General features: G+C 39.1%; 1 protein-coding gene across 1 annotated transcript; it reads left to right on the plus strand.

Annotated features, from left to right (window-relative positions):
* On the plus strand, window positions 1,213–2,733 carry LOC109831016 (NAC domain-containing protein 83-like). The gene is made up of 3 exons (XM_020398360.1): window positions 1,213–1,408; window positions 2,144–2,417; window positions 2,511–2,733. The coding sequence occupies exons 1-3, from the start codon at window positions 1,213–1,215 to the stop codon at window positions 2,731–2,733; spliced, it is 693 nt and encodes a 230-aa protein (XP_020253949.1).

Consider the following 16,078-nt stretch of genomic DNA (forward strand, 5'->3'; position numbering starts at 1 on the left):
CTCACCTTCTACCCTCCTCCTCTCCCTCTAGCGCCTCCGCCTTCGCCGCCGCCGAGCCCTCCCTCCTCACCCTCTGCCTCTTCCGTAATACTTTTTTTATTTGCTCATTTATGTGTTCATTGTGAGATAATACTAATAAAGTAATCCACTTTCTTATAGGAATCCCATAAAAGCTACTATTGCTGCAACTACTGAGCACTTGGCTAGTTTGCTTCCTCTTCACCTAGTTTACAGTCAAGCACATGAAACTGCTAGCGAGGTACACATTCTGTTCATGTAAAATAGAAAGCATTGGATTTGTTCTTTCTTTATTGGGTTAGATGCAATAAATATAAAATGCGAGAACGAAACTTGTAAAACATTGCAGTCAGCGCTACCCCCTCCTCTCCCACCCCCGAACCCAAAAAAATATAAGAAAGAAAGAAATAAAGAAAGAATAATTAAGACTTTCAAGTAGGCTTTTTTTAAGGGAGAAATGCATAATCCATCTATTAACATTTCACTACATAGAAGAAAGGAAGAAGAGGCTTACACAATAACGTACTACATAGACGGGGAAAAAATGGAAGAAAAAAAGAAGAGGCTTATAGTAAATTTAAAATGAGCAAAGCATAATTTAGTAATGAGTTGAACTCATCAACAGCAAATCATGATTGCAACCTATACAAGCATTCAACACGAGAACTTGAACAAAGGGAAACACTCTCAATAGGAGCATACGTTCCCATCGAAGTTTGACAAAATTAACACCTTCAAAATCTTAATTTGCAAGAATTCCATTAGAAAAAAAGAAATAAATCTTTGCAAGAAAGACCCCACACCTTTCTTCCCATATTATATCCATTCGTAATCCAAGCACTTCTCTATCTCCACACATTATGGTTAAAAAATGCGTCAAAGGAAAGGGGTGGGGTGTGTGTGTGGGGGGGGAGCTCTTGAGTATTGTTCACGCCATTGGTAGGATGGTCGTCTGCTTCTAACCGCAATCTTTGCTATAAATTCATCAACTCATCTCTCTCATCACCTTCTCTCTCATCAACTCATCTCTCTCATCTCTCTCCTCTCTCCCTTTTAAGTTTTGAACATGAACTCTTTTGGACAAGTTAGCTCAAGGAAGTGAGAGAGTGAGAGAGAGAGAGAGAGAGAGAGAGAGAGAGAGAGAGAGAGAGAGAGAGAGAGAGAGAGAGAGAGAGAGAGAGAGAGATTTTTTCTATGGAGAAGCTAAGTTTAAGTATTGTGAGGCAACAACACAATGGGGCAATCAATTTGCCCCCTGGCTTTAGATTCCATCCCACTGATGAGGAGCTAGTAGTCCAATATTTGAGAAGAAAAGTCTTTTCATGTCCACTCCCTGCCTCCATCATCCCCGAGATCAACCTCGGGAAGTGCGACCCTTGGGATCTTCCCGGTAAGCAAGCAAGTGAAACCATTTTCGAATCCAAAATAATAAAACGAACTATATGGCACATAATGACCTGTCATATAGTTATCTCATAGATTTCTTGTACACCAAAAATATATTTGTAGTAAAATGAAATTTACCGCATAGTTAGCTCATCTTAATTTAAGTTGAACTGTATGGTTAGGTCGATGTGAACATGAGAGGTACGGTATTTCTCTCTCCTCTCTCCCTTTTAAGTTTTGAACATGAACTCTTTTGGACAAGTTAGCTCAAGGAAGTGAGAGAGTGAGAGAGAGAGAGAGAGAGAGAGAGAGAGAGAGAGAGAGAGAGAGAGAGAGAGAGAGAGAGAGAGAGAGTTTTGCTATGGAGAAGCTAAGTTTAAGTATTGAGAGGCAACAACACAATGGAGCAATCAAATTGCCCCCTGGCTTTAGATTCCATCCCACTGATGAGGAGCTAGTAGTCCAATATTTGAGAAGAAAAGTCTTTTCATGTCCACTCCCTGCCTTCATCATCCCTGAGATCGACCTCGGGAAGTGCGACCCTTGGGATCTTCTCGGTAAGCAAGCAAGCGATCGAAACCATTTTCGAATCCAAAATAATAAAATGAACTATATGGCACATAATGACCTGTCATATAGTTATCTCATAGATTTCTTGTACACCAAAAATATATTTGTAGTAAAATGAAATTTACCGCACAGTTAGCTCATCTTAATTTAAGTTGAACTGTATGGTTAGGTCGATGTGAACAAGAGAGGTATTTCTTTGCGCTCAGAGAGGTAAAATATGCAAACAGTAATCGATCTAATCGGGCGACTGGATGCGGATACTGGAAGGCCACAAGCAAGGACCGAGCTATTGTATCTTCAAAGTACAATAAAGTGGTGGGGGTGAAGAAAACCCTAGTCTTTTATCGAGGGAAGGGCCCTAGCGGATCGAAGACTGATTGGATCATGCACGAGTATCGCCTAACTAGTTTCCCTCAAAGAAAGAATTCGACTCACATAAGTATGCAATTACTAATTAGTTTGAATTGTTTCCACCTCATTAATTACTTTGATATCTTTTGCTAAATTTTGGAATGACTGTCCTCGATCTTGTAGAGTTCCATCGTCGTTCCTACGAGAGACTGGGTTCTTTGTCGAATTTTTATGAAGAAAAGAGCTATCAAAATGAACGTTGGCAATGGAGAACATCTAGAAGAAGAGGAGCGAGCTATTGAATTCATTGACTTCATGGGCCGACGAAATGAAGACAGGCGTCCATCTTCACCATCGGATTCAGATTCAAGCTGTGTTACAGAGCCTAGGGACGAATCTAGCAATTGAGATGGCATATTAATTGTCATCTCCATGAGGAGGAATACACGTTCTAACAGAACCACACCTATCAGAATATCTTGCATACAAGCATAACGTTCTGCTCTATACAAATTGGCAATGGAAAATCTAGACCATCCATTTTTCTCGTTATGGATTAAAACGATATGCTTGCATGCAGATTATTCTGATAGAATTAGTACTTGGGAAGAAGAGATATCTGTATAACTTCTCTTGAAACATAGTCCGAAAGATAACCTTTGAGTTGTTTCCCTAAATTCTCAAGGGACTCATGTAACTTTGTGCTCTGCCCTTGTAAGAGTTGATGCAAAAGAGAGTCTTTGATGGAAAATTTTCAATGATCTTTGTTTTTTTTATTTATTTCTATCGTTCTTTCGAAAGTTACCTCCCACTGTGCCAAAAGTGTAAAAAGACACTACCACATAATAATATCATCAACGAGAGGCGGAAAGGTACCCGATTGGGTAGGAGTCAAAGGACAAATGCTTTCAGCCCGGGAAAGAGGATCCAATGGGCATAATCCATGTGGTCAGAAGGAGAAGTGGGCCCCATGGATACAAGATAAATCTCAGACCAAGAATATTTGCTCAAGCTTGTACGTAGTCTTGACAAAAGGAAGGGTAGAGATCAACATCATGGTAATTATGACCTCTAATCTAATTGTAACTTCAGCTTTGATCAAGTCTTAGAGACTGATGGAATTTAAAAAATACAACCCTCTACACAAAGAAAACTTTTATTAATAGAATAGAGAATACAATACTTGTTCTTACAAGAACACCTCACTTTCACACAACTCCTTTATTTTGGTGGACACTCACACAAGCCTACACTACACACTCAAGCTTTCAAGCTTACTTCTTGCTTGCTTGCTTAAATGAGAGCCCAAGACCCCTATTTATAGTTGTTTAAGAGGGCTAGGAAGTGTGTGGAAGAAACAATCCTAGCCATACATTATTACCACATTCTACACACTTCTTCTTTCTACATCCTTCTACAATTTTCTCTTAAAAATATCTTTCTTCCACATTTGTTGAGAAGCTTCCATTGTATTGGGCTTAGATGAAATAGAATTGGGCTTTTATTTTCCTTGGGCTGAAAATAGATTGGGCTTTGTAATGGGCTGGTGTTGATCTTCAACACTCCCCCTCAACACCAGCTTTCATTTCTCACAAGTCCAACCTTCTTCTTAAGCTTCAAAAATGTTTCTGTCTTTAGTGACTTGGTGAAGATGTCAGCGATTTGGTCTTCAGACTTGCAATATGTCAGCATCACGGTCTTCCTTTTAACTTGATGTCGGATGAAATGATATCTTGTCTCTATGTGTTTGCTTCGTCCGTGTGCTATCGGATTTTTGGCAAGTGCAATAGCTGATTTGTTGTTGATGAGAATCTCTGTTGGTGCTTCTTGTTGGTGTTACAACTCCTTCATTAGATTTCTAAGCCATATCGCTTGACATGCACCTGCAGATGCAGCAATGTATTCCGCTTCGCAACTTAATAAAGCAACAACTGACTGCTTCTTTGATGACCAAGAAAAGGCTGCTGATCCAATGCTGAACACGTAGCCGGATGTACTTTTTCTTTCATCCAAATCTCCCCCATAGTCACTATCGGTGTAACCGACTAGTCTTGGATCTACACTTTGTGAGTAAAATAATCCTTCATTAATGCTTCCTTGAACATACCTGAGAATCCTCTTGGCCACCTTGAAGTGTTCTTGCCTTGGCTCCTCCATGAATCTGCTCACCAATCCAACCACAAACATTATGTCGGGTCTTGTGATGGTCAGGTACCGTAGGCTTCCGACTAAGCTCTTATACAAAGTTGGATCAATAGAGATTCCTGGTGAGTCTCTCCTCAGCTTCACTCCAACTTCGACAGGAGTTGCAACTGGTTTGCAGTTGTTCATGTTGAACTTCCGAATGATCTCCTTTGCGTACTTTTTCTGAGAGATGAAGATTCCTTTCTCAGATTGCGACACTTCTACTCCAAGAAAGTATGACATTTCTCCAATGTCAGTCATCTCGAACTCCTTGATCATGTTCTTCTTGAACTCCTCGAACATTTTTGGATTATTTCCGATGAAGATCATGTCGTCCACGTAGAGACATACGATCATAATGTCTCCATCCTTCTTCTTGGTATAGAGAGAGTGCTCATAGGGACTCTGCTGGAATCCGTTCTTATGGAAGTATGCATCGATTCTAGCATTCCATGCTCTGGGTGCTTGCTTCAGTCCATACAATGCCTTCTTCAGCTTATAGACCTTTTCTTCTTGATTCTTCATCACGTACCCAGGTGGTTGCTCGATGTAGACTTCTTCTTCTAGATAGCCATTAAGAAAGGCTGACTTCACGTCCATCTGATAGATCTTCCACCGGTTCTGTGCTGCCAATGCGATAATGAGTCGGATGGTGTCGATCCTCGCGACTGGTGCGAACACTTCTTCATAGTCAACTCCTTCTCGCTGACTATAGCCTTTTGCAACAAGCCTGGCCTTGTACTTCTCGATTCCGCCATCTTGATTTGTCTTTGTCTTGTACACCCACTTTACTCCGATTGGTTTATGGCCTTCAGGTAAGGTAGTGAGCTCCCATGTGTCATTTCTCTTGATTGCCTCGATCTCATCATCCATGGCTTTTATCCACTTGTCTTCTTGAGCAGCTTCTTCATAGCTGACCGGATCACATTCTGCAAACAAGCAGAATAGTGTGTAGTCATCCATCATCTCGACAGGTTCTGTATCGTCGTACAGATCTCTTAGACTTCTCATCCTCCTTGTTGTTCCCCCTAAAGGGCTTCCTTCACTTGAGCTGGATGATGATGATGTCGGCGTCGATGTTGAGGTTGATGGAGCTGGACTATTTGGTGGACTTTGTTCTGGTCTTCCAACCTCCTGCAAGTCATCATCATTATCTTCAAAGAACATACCTTTAATGTTTTTGTCTTCATCGGTCCATTTCCAATAATCTTCTTCATCGAACTCCACGTCTCTTGAAATGATCATCTTCTTTGTAACTGGATTGTAGAGCTTGTATGCTTTTGTCCTCCTCTCGTACCCAACGAATATGCACTTTTCTCCTCGATCGTCCAACTTCTTTCTTTTCTGCTCCGGGATGTGTGCATATGCAATACACCCAAACACCTTCAGGTGGTTGACACTTAGCTTGATGTTGCTCCACATCTCCAATGGTGTCTTGAACTTGACGCTCTTTGTCGAACATCGGTTGAGGAGGTAAACTGCACAATCCACGGCTTCTGCCCAGTAAGTCTTCGGTAGATACTTACTCTTCAACATGCTTCTGACCATATCAAGAATGGTACGATTCTTTCGCTCTGCTATGCCATTCTGCTGTGGTGTGTAGGCGGCAGTGAGTTGATGAATTATCCCGTACTGCTTGTTGAAATTGTTGAATGCCTTCGAAGTGTATTCTCCACCTCGATCTGATCGGAGCACCTTGATGTGGTACCCACTTTGCTTTTCTACCATCTCCTTGAATTCTTTGAATTTCTCCAGAGCCTAGGATTTCTCCTTCAGGAAATAAACCCATGTTTTTCTGCTATAATCATCAATAAATGTGAGAAAATACATGTTTCCTCCAAGAGAGACGACTTCAAATGGTCCTGCAATATCTGTGTGGACCAATTGTAGCAGCTCTGTTGCTCTTCTTGACTTTCCAACTTCGAAACTTCTTCTATGTTGTTTGCCCTTCATACAGCCTTCACATAGCTGGTTCGGATGGTTGATTTGCGGCAATCCTTTTACCATTTTCTCCTTCCATAGAAGATTCAGGCCACTGAAAGCGAGATGCCCGAATCGTAGATGCCAGAGCCAAGTCTCGTCTTTTATGATTGACTTCAAGCACTTGACAGGGTCAGCATGAATATTTAAGGTAAACAGTCTATTTCTAGACATGTTCACCTTTGCAATAACTTCATTTTTGTTTTTAATAGTGAGGGCAAGGTCTTTTAGATGTATATCATAGCCTCTTTCAAGGAGCTGGCCTAGGCTCAAAATATTATTTCGTAATGCTAGAACATAGTAGACATCAGAGATGTACCTATTCTCTCCTGTCTTTGTCTGGATCATTATATTGCCCTTGCCTTTTACTGGAATCTTTGACTGATCTCCAAAAGTGACATCTCCTTGTACCGTCTCGTTCAGCTCGGTAAAGAACTCCTTGATGCCGCACATGTGGTTACTGGCACCTGAATCTAGATACCAGATATCTTTATTCTTGTTTTCGCTCTCCTGATATGTTAGCAGGAGTGTTGAAATGTCTGCCTGCTCCCTTTCTACAAAGTTACTTTTTTCTGCCACTTGATTTGATTTCTCCCAACATTCGTAGCTGAGATGACCATATCTCTTACATTTGTAACACTGTGGTTAAGATCTGTCCTCATGGTAACTTCTTCCTTGTCCTCGTCCTCGTGTGCCACGACATCGTCCTCGATCAAACGATCGTTCACGATCTCCATTTCGATCTTGATTTTCATGGCCTCCTTGGTACTGTCTCCTACGACCTTGTTGGAAGTTTGAGCCACCTCGAAAGGAGCATCTGCCTCTGTAGCCTTCACGTCCTCTTCGACTATCTTCTTTGATAGTCATCTTACTCTGCAAGGCTTGTTCTAGATTCTCCGCTTGATTTGAACTAATGTTTATATCTTGTTCATAAGCTTGTAGAGAACCTTGCAGCTCATCAATAGAAACTTCGGAAAGATCTTTAGACTCTTGTATTACCGGAATAATATATTTGAATTTAGAGTCTAAAGTCCTAAGTATCTTCTCCATAATTCTTACATCATTAATTGCTTCTCCATTTCTCTTCATTTGATTAGTTATTGTCTGAACTCTACTAAAATAGTCTGATATTGATTCTGTAGCTTTCATCTTCAAATTTTCAAATTCAACTCTTAATGCTTGGAGGCGTACCTTTTTGGCTCTTTCCACACCTTGATAGGATTTTTGTAAAATCTCTCATGCTTCTTTAGAGGACAGGGCGTTGGAAATCTTCTCAAACGCTGATTCATCTACGCATTGGAATATTAGGAACAATGCCTTTTTGTCTCTTTTTCTAATCTCCTTCAGCTCACTCTTCTGTTTAGCGGTGAGAGTTGCTTCTGCTGCAGGTGACTCTGGTTCAGTGTAGCCATTCTCCACGAGCTCCCACAAGTCTTGCGAGCCGAGCAAGACTTTCATCTGGATACTCCAGTTGTCGTAATTGGTCTTCATCAGCTTGGGAATCTGTCGAGCACCTTCGATTGGCCCGGCTAGATCGAACCTTGCTCTGATACCACTTTGATGGAATTTGAAGAATACAACCCTCTACACAAAGAAAACTTTTATTGATAGAATAGAGAATACAATACTTGTTCTTACAAGAACACCTCACTTTCACACAACTCCTTTATTTTGGTGGACACTCACACAAGCCTACACTACACACTCAAGCTTTCAAGCTTACTTCTTACTTGCTTGCTTAAATGAGAGCCCAAGACCCTTATTTATAGTTGCTTAAGAGGGCTAGGAAGTGTGTGGAAGAAACAATCCTAGCCATACATTATTACCACATTCTACACACTTCTTCTTTCTACATCCTTCTACAATTTTCTCTTAAAAATATCTTTCTTCCACATTTGTTGAGAAGCTTCCATTGTATTGGGCTTAGATGAAATGGAATTGGGCTTTTATTTTCCTTGGGCTAAAAATAGATTGGGCTTTGTAATGGGCTGGTGTTGATCTTCAACAGAGACTTGGTCAATATACGAGGTCTCATAATCCTAACCCTTGTCCTTTCGTTGTTAATTTTCTTTTTCCGGGCAACGTCCCATTCCAATGACTTCTTAATTTTCAAAAATGATTAAAAAGCAAATGAGAAAGTTCTTTTCTTTTCTTTTTTTTAAATATGATATATGTTTATGATTTTTCAGATTACAGGTAAAACTATATTTGATAAGTCCAATCTAAAACGATCAAGTTGATGTTAACTTATATTTGTAATCTATGAAATTTGATGTCTAAGATTAAGTTTTCTACAAGTGTCTAATATATAATACCAGAGGTAGTTATGCATTTGATGATATGAACAAACATGACTTACGTTGAAATCAAGCAAAATTTTGATAAGATCATGTCTAATATATAATACCAGAGGTAGTTATACATATAACAGGCTATTTGGGTGCAGGAAAAAAGAGTATGTATTAAAATGGATGTGGCCCTAATGTAAACTGATAAGATCATGTTGTACTCAATATGAGAACAAAGTAAACATAAAAATCCAGACATCCTAAAATGCAAACGTGCCCTTAACGGGTTATAATGAGTACTGTTGAGAGAGAGAGAGAGAGAGAGAGAGAGAGAGAGAGAGAGAGAATATGAGGTTTACTAAGAACAATTGTTTACTGTGGAATAACTTGAAATGTTGAGTGAAAAGGCAGCAACCAAAAGACAATCAGCATAAGCAATCCCACTTAATTTTAATCTAGATAATTAGATGCAAAGAAGCAGCTTAAAGAATATAAAGAGTAATGAGATGGGTCTTACCATTTAAATAGAAATGATTGTACGTATCTCCATAATTTATACTATAGCATGTGACATGTATTAAGTTTAGGCACTTAATTTCAACACAAATAATATTAATAAAAAGCATATATAGTATCTTGTAGGGATGCATTCCCTGAATAAGGAACTAAGCCCAATTGATGCAGGTTTCCGCTACATGCAAGCCTATATTCATTGCGTGGAGACAACCTAAAAGTTAACAGCAAAGCTCCAAACTCACAGCGGATGGAGCCACACGGCAAAACTCAATGCCAAAGAACCAAAAATAAGCAAAGAACAAAAATCCATCTGATGACATGAAACTTTCTAATTATATATGAAGGGCACAAATGGTTGATTACAAGTTTATTCAAATTTATTCAAATTTAAAACTGAAGTCTCTCTGTAGTTACGAACATGATACATGGAAAGCATATATCTTATTCTTGGCATCCAATTAATACATGTAAAGCTTAGTAGATACATGCATACATCACACAACTACATAAATATTATGCAAACATATATAGTAGAACATGAAAGTTCATTAAAAAAACACTATCCTTAATTTTTAAAGAACCCACAAAGTGAATCTTCGCTCTCAAGAAAACAATTTTTTAATTATGATGTATTTGACAAAAAAAAAGTAGCTAGCATCATTTATCTTATTCTTGGCATCTATTTTTTTCAGAGAGGAGCTTGGTGGGGGTATGCAGGTCCAAGAGATGGAATTGCTGAATATCCAATGATGGTGGACTGAGCTGCGATGCAGATGTGAGAACTTCTGCGTTTACTGATGATTAGCTCTTTTGGAAAGAACAACAGATATTGGACATATTCTACATGTACTTTTGCTGTATATATGGGGTTGGGTTTATGTTTTTTTTTTTTTGGTCAATGAAATGAATTTTATTCATCACCAAATGAACAATAGGGTCATATGTACAGCATGTTATCCAGAACAAAACTGGAAAAAACTCAAAACATCTACAATATACAGATATCAAGCTACAATTTCACTAATCTTTCTACCAAATGAGAAGGTGCACTATCATTCAGGATCTTTGTAAGAATGGAAAGCTTCACAGCTCGAAGTAGAGATGCTTGATTTGAAGCTTTATTTTGAAATATGCGTAAATTCCTCTCCCTCCAAATTATATACACAGTTGAAGACAGGGCAAATCTCTTAGTCTTTTTCAACCAACCTCTACCTTTGAGGCTTCCACAGTACCAGTCTAGAATATGTCCCCAGTTGCAGTATCTCCTAGTAAAATTCAGCCACTCCATGACTTCATTCCAAATATATGCAGAGAATTGACACTCGAAGAACAGGTGATGGCAGGTTTCAGAATGTGTTTGATACAGAACACATAGGTTAGTGTTAAGGAGTCTCATTCTACACAATCTATCTTGAGTGAGGAGTCTTGAATGAGATACTAACCAAATGATAAATGAGTGTTTAGGATAATTCAAACCCTCCCAAACAGTTTCAGTCCAAGGAACCTGAGGAGCTGTAACATTTAAACACCTGTATATGTGGGAGATTTGAAGTTTACCATTGATTTGGCAGCTGTTCATGATATTCGTCAGATTGGCCATGTTATCATATTTGCTTATCACCATATCTCTAACTCTTAGTAATTGTTTCCACATCCATGAGTCGGTTGGTTTAGATTGAACTTGCCAAATGTTAGACTGATGTAGATAATTTCCATGTACCCATCTGATCCAAAGTAAATCCTTTTTGAGATAAATCATCCACAAAAGCTTGAATGCTGCAGACAGATTCCAGAGTTTGGCAGAAAATAACCCCAGGCCTCCAAATTTCTTTTCTTGACAGATATTCGCCCAAGATATAAGATGAATTTTTTGATTCCATAAGAAGGATGAACAAAGGCTATCAATCTTTTCCAGAACCTTCATAGGCAGAATGAAGCTGCTAGTCCAAAATGTCTGTATTCCAAGGATAACTGATTTGATAAGCTGCAGCCTACCAGCATATGACAAGAATTTGCTCTTTTGCCAGTTAGAGAATTGCTCTGTAATCTTGTTTATTAATGGTGAGCATTCAAGACAAGATAATCTTTTCTTGCCAGTTAGAGAATTGCTCTGTAATCTTGTTTATTAATGGTGAGCATTCAAGACAAGATAATCTTTTCGAGATGAGAGGTAATCCCAAGTATCTCACAGGTAAAGTCCCCTCTGTGAAATTTAGATGAGCACAAAGTTGAGATTTCAGGTTTTCATCAATTCCTCCAAAGTATGCAGAGCATTTTGCCAGATTTGCTTGAAGACCTGACACACTGCAGAATTTTTGAAAGCAACTAAAAATTTTTGAAATTGAGTTAAAGTCAGCTTTGGCAAACATGAGTAAGTCATCTGCAAAGATAAGATGCGTGATCTCCAGCTTTGAGCATTTTGGGTGGAATTTGAATAGCCTATCATTCTTGAGTGTGCTTAAGCTCCTAGACAAATATTCCATCCCTAACACAAACAGATATGGTGAGAGAGGGTCTCCCTGCCGAAGGCCTCTTGCCCCTTTAAAATAACCATGTAAGGAGCCATTGAGAGATAGAGAGAACTTAGGAGTAGTAATACATTCCATTATCCACCTGACCATAATATTAGGAAATCCCAAACCTTCTAACATGAATTTGATAAAATCCCAACTGATGGTGTCGAAAGCTTTTCTCAGATCCACGTTTAAAATAGCTCTTGGTGAGATTTGTTTCCTACCATAGTGCTTGACAAGATCATGGGCCAAAAGGATGTTACTAGATATTAATCTTCCTTTGACGAAAGCACTTTGAGATTCATTTATCAAACTGCCCAGAACCTTCTGAATACGACTAGCTATGATCTTAGTTATAACTTTATATATCAAGTTAATTACAACAAGAAATAGGTCTGAAATCAGAAGCACTCTTGGGGTTAAGAATTTTTGGAATAAGAGTGATGATAGTAGAATTGAATGTACCCAGTAATTTCCCAGAATTGAAGAACTCTTCAACAGCTAAATAAAGATCTTCACCAATAATGTCCCAGGCAGACTTAAAGAAAGTAGCATTGAAGCCATCAGGGCCTGGAGCTTTACCTACAGGCATGGAGAACACTGTCCGTTTGATTTCCTCCCTAGAAACTGGCATACTCAAGTTGGTTTTTTGTTCTAAATTGAGAATGGGACCATTGGCCAATACTGTAGGATCAGGTTGGGTTGTAGGAGATGTTGTCCCCAAGAGTTTCTTGTAATAGTCAATAAACTCATCTGATATTTCTGCCATTTCAGTAATTCTCTCACCATTTTCTTTGTAAAGAGACATAACTCTGTTATGGTGCCTTTTATTCTTCATAATGGAATGAAAAAATTGAGTGCATTTGTCATCATGAAGACTCCAGTTAATATTAGCTTTTTGTCTGAAGAAAGAAGTCTCACAGTTAAGTAATCTGACATATTTGGACAGACATTCCCTCTCTTTTGAAATTAAACTGGAGTTGAAAGGATCATCATTCAGTTTGCTCTGAGTATCAGCAAGATCCTCTTTAGCTCTTACAACTTGCTCAGAAATATTCATGAAGTGCTTTTTATTCAGGATCTTCAAGACAGGCTTCAGACATTTGAGTTTGTGATGAAATTTGTACATGTTATAACCTCTGATAGATTGATCCCAGGCCATTTTAACTGTTTTAATGAAGTCAGGATGTTTAATCCACATATCAAAGAATTTAAAAGGCCTCTTTCCTTGAATATCCTCATCCCCAATAGTAAGGAGGGCAGGGGAATGGTCAGAACAGTTTGGTAGAAGAAACTCAACTTGGCTTGAGGTGTAGTGATTTATCCAATCATCATTAACAAGAACTCTATCCAATCTAGACCATATGCTGGTGTTAGCATCCTGTTTATTGCACCATGTGAAGAAGCATCATGTTGATCTGAGGTGTTTAAGATGACTAGACAAAACCAGATTTTGGAAATCACTGATGTCTGAGTCTGAAATTTGAGCTCCTCCTAACTTCTCTTCACTGCTCAGAATAGCATTGAAATCACCTGCTACTAACCAGGGCCCATTCACATGGTTTTTAAATGATAGAATATCATCCCATAAAATTTTCCTATCTTCCATATGATTGAAAGCATAGATGACTGTAATATAACAGGATAATCTGCCATCTTTTGATTCAACAAAACAGTTAACCTACTGTTCAGAGGAATTAATGTATTGAACTGTGAGGAGATCATTATTCCATAGAATCCAAATTCTTGCATTATTAGCTTGGTGCACATTAGAGATACTCATCCAATCTTTGGCTACTTTTTTAGAAATCAACTGTAATTTGTTGCCAGGCACCTTTGTTTCCAGTAAGGCAATGAAAGAAAGCTTATATTGGTTGATAAAATGCTTCACTATCACATGTTTAGAGGTTTTATTAAAACCTCTAATATTCCAGAATGTTAATTGCATTAAGAAGATAGACCACCCCTTTCAAAGGGGTCTAAATTGTGTAATTGATGATCCAAAGGGGAGAAAATAGATGCTTGGAAAAATGTACCTGCAGCATCTTTAGTATTAGGATTGGCCCTCCTCAAAGTTTTCCCTCTGGTAGCACTGGAAAAGCCAGTAGAGTTAACAGTTGGAGAAGAGAATACCAATTCAGAACCAGTTTGGCTGATGTGCACAGTCTGTGCATGTTTTCCAGAAACCTGCACACTCTCAGGAACTGTCTTACCAGAAGCCTGCCCAGTGGCTTGAACTATATCAACTAGATTGGTATATTCACCCAAATCTTTATCATTCTGATCTTGATAAACAGGTTCAGAAACCTCTGTTACTTTGTCTCCAGATATTCTGTCTGCAGTATCCTCAGAGGCATTGACCTTATTTTGAGCACTATTATCAGATTTTCTGTTAACAGGTACCCACTCTTTTCCAGAAATCAATAGTATGACCAATATTTTTGCAAGAAGTGCACCATCTGGGCTTAAGCTCATATACCACTCTTTGTGAGAAGGTTTTATCAGTAGGTCCTTTTATAGTGAGTAGATCAGGCAGTGGTTCTTTAAGTGGTAAATTAACCTCAACTAACACTCTGGCATAGGTTAGTCTTTCCCTTTTGGCTGTGCATTTGTCTGTGGTTATCGGATTACCAATTAGACTTGCAATCTTGCTTATTCCAGTAGGAGTCCATAAATTCAGCTTTAAGTTTGGGAATTGCACCCACATAGGATAGATGACATCCTGTAATTTCTCCACATCAATATCCACACTCCATGGTTTTAAAGCCAATGGCCTAGAACCAAAAAACCAAGGACCACCTACAAGGACTTCATTCATAAGATTTTCAGAGGGAAAATCAAACAGAAAAACTCCCTGTTTGATCATGAGAACTTGTGGAATAGAGATTTTGTTCCAGGTTTTGTTTACATAAGTTTCCATAGATTTAAATCCCACATTAAGTCCTATAACATGTCCAACTAAAGCATGCTTCCATAAATTTTCACCCTCTTTCCATTCCTCATCAGAAAACTCGACAACATTTAGTTGGGAGGAAGGTACAAAATTGAGATTAAGACCATGGCCAATCTTTTTGTTATCTGAAAATAAACTTGCAAAGGATTTTATAGATTCAGTCTTCTTATTTCCATCATCATTAGACTTTTGAGCTGAGATTTCACCCTCATTCTTTTCTCGAGTAACCTCAACCAAGATTGAGTTTGAATTCTTAATACTATCAATATCAGAATGATCCATTACAGAATTTTTTGATATCATCTCAATACGAGGGAAATTACCAGACAAATCAGATTCAAGAACCTCCTCCACTTCATCAGACCAGAGGTTAGAGGTTGGGGATTTACCTAGCTGACGAGAGATCAAAACACCAGATTGAAGCTGAGGCAGACCAGAGGTTAGAGGTTGGGGATTTACCTAGCTGACGAGAGATCAAAACACCAGATTGAAGCTGAGGCAACTGAGGAACTGTTAACGGATCAGATCTATAGCTGACGAGAGATCAAAACACCAGATTGAAGCTGAGGCAACTGAGGAACTGTTAACGGATCAGATCTAGCAAGGATTTCCTCCATCGATACCTTCTTCTTAGCTCCCTTCGGTCCCGTACTCTCCATCACCATTGAGCTCGAAGAAGCTCCAGATTCATCGATATCATTGGATAGAGAAGGGTAAATGAACATAGAATCCCTTAGCTCAGCAACTGAGATCTTGCTTGCACTCTTCTTCTTCTTCCTCATTCAATCAAGGCGGGGGCGCACAATAGCAATCAGATCGCGCTGCTATCGTGCACCGAGCAGACCACCAAAAAAATTCTGAATAAAAGCTCCACTGAAAAAATTTATTTCGGTTGGGTTTTTGTTGGTTAACGTGTAATTAATACTTCGTGGCCATACTTTTGGAGTTGGAAGTATGGATTCACATGTACAACCATCTCTTCTTTTACGCAACAAAGACTGGGAATATATAATTCCCATCCTATTCTCTCTCTCTCTCAAAAAAGAAAAAAAGAAAAGAAAAACTCTAATATATTTCCATCGTCAACTACAACACTGAGGACATGTTGTTGGAATCGAGTGTGGATACCAACCTCCACAGGCGGCATCGACGGCGAGGCTCGAGATCAGACGAGGGTCGAACTCGTGAGCGGACGAGGTTCGAGCAAGCGAAGTCGAAGCTCAAGCGGTCGAGTTTTGGAGGAGGCTCGAGGTCAGACGAGGGTCGAACAGGAGCAGATGCGCAGGTTGATGCCCGCCCAGCGAAACGAGGTTCGAGCA

The sequence above is a fragment of the Asparagus officinalis genome, chromosome 2 (assembly GCF_001876935.1).
Source record: "Asparagus officinalis chromosome 2, Aspof.V1, whole genome shotgun sequence".
Classification (NCBI taxonomy): Eukaryota; Viridiplantae; Streptophyta; class Magnoliopsida; order Asparagales; family Asparagaceae; genus Asparagus; species Asparagus officinalis.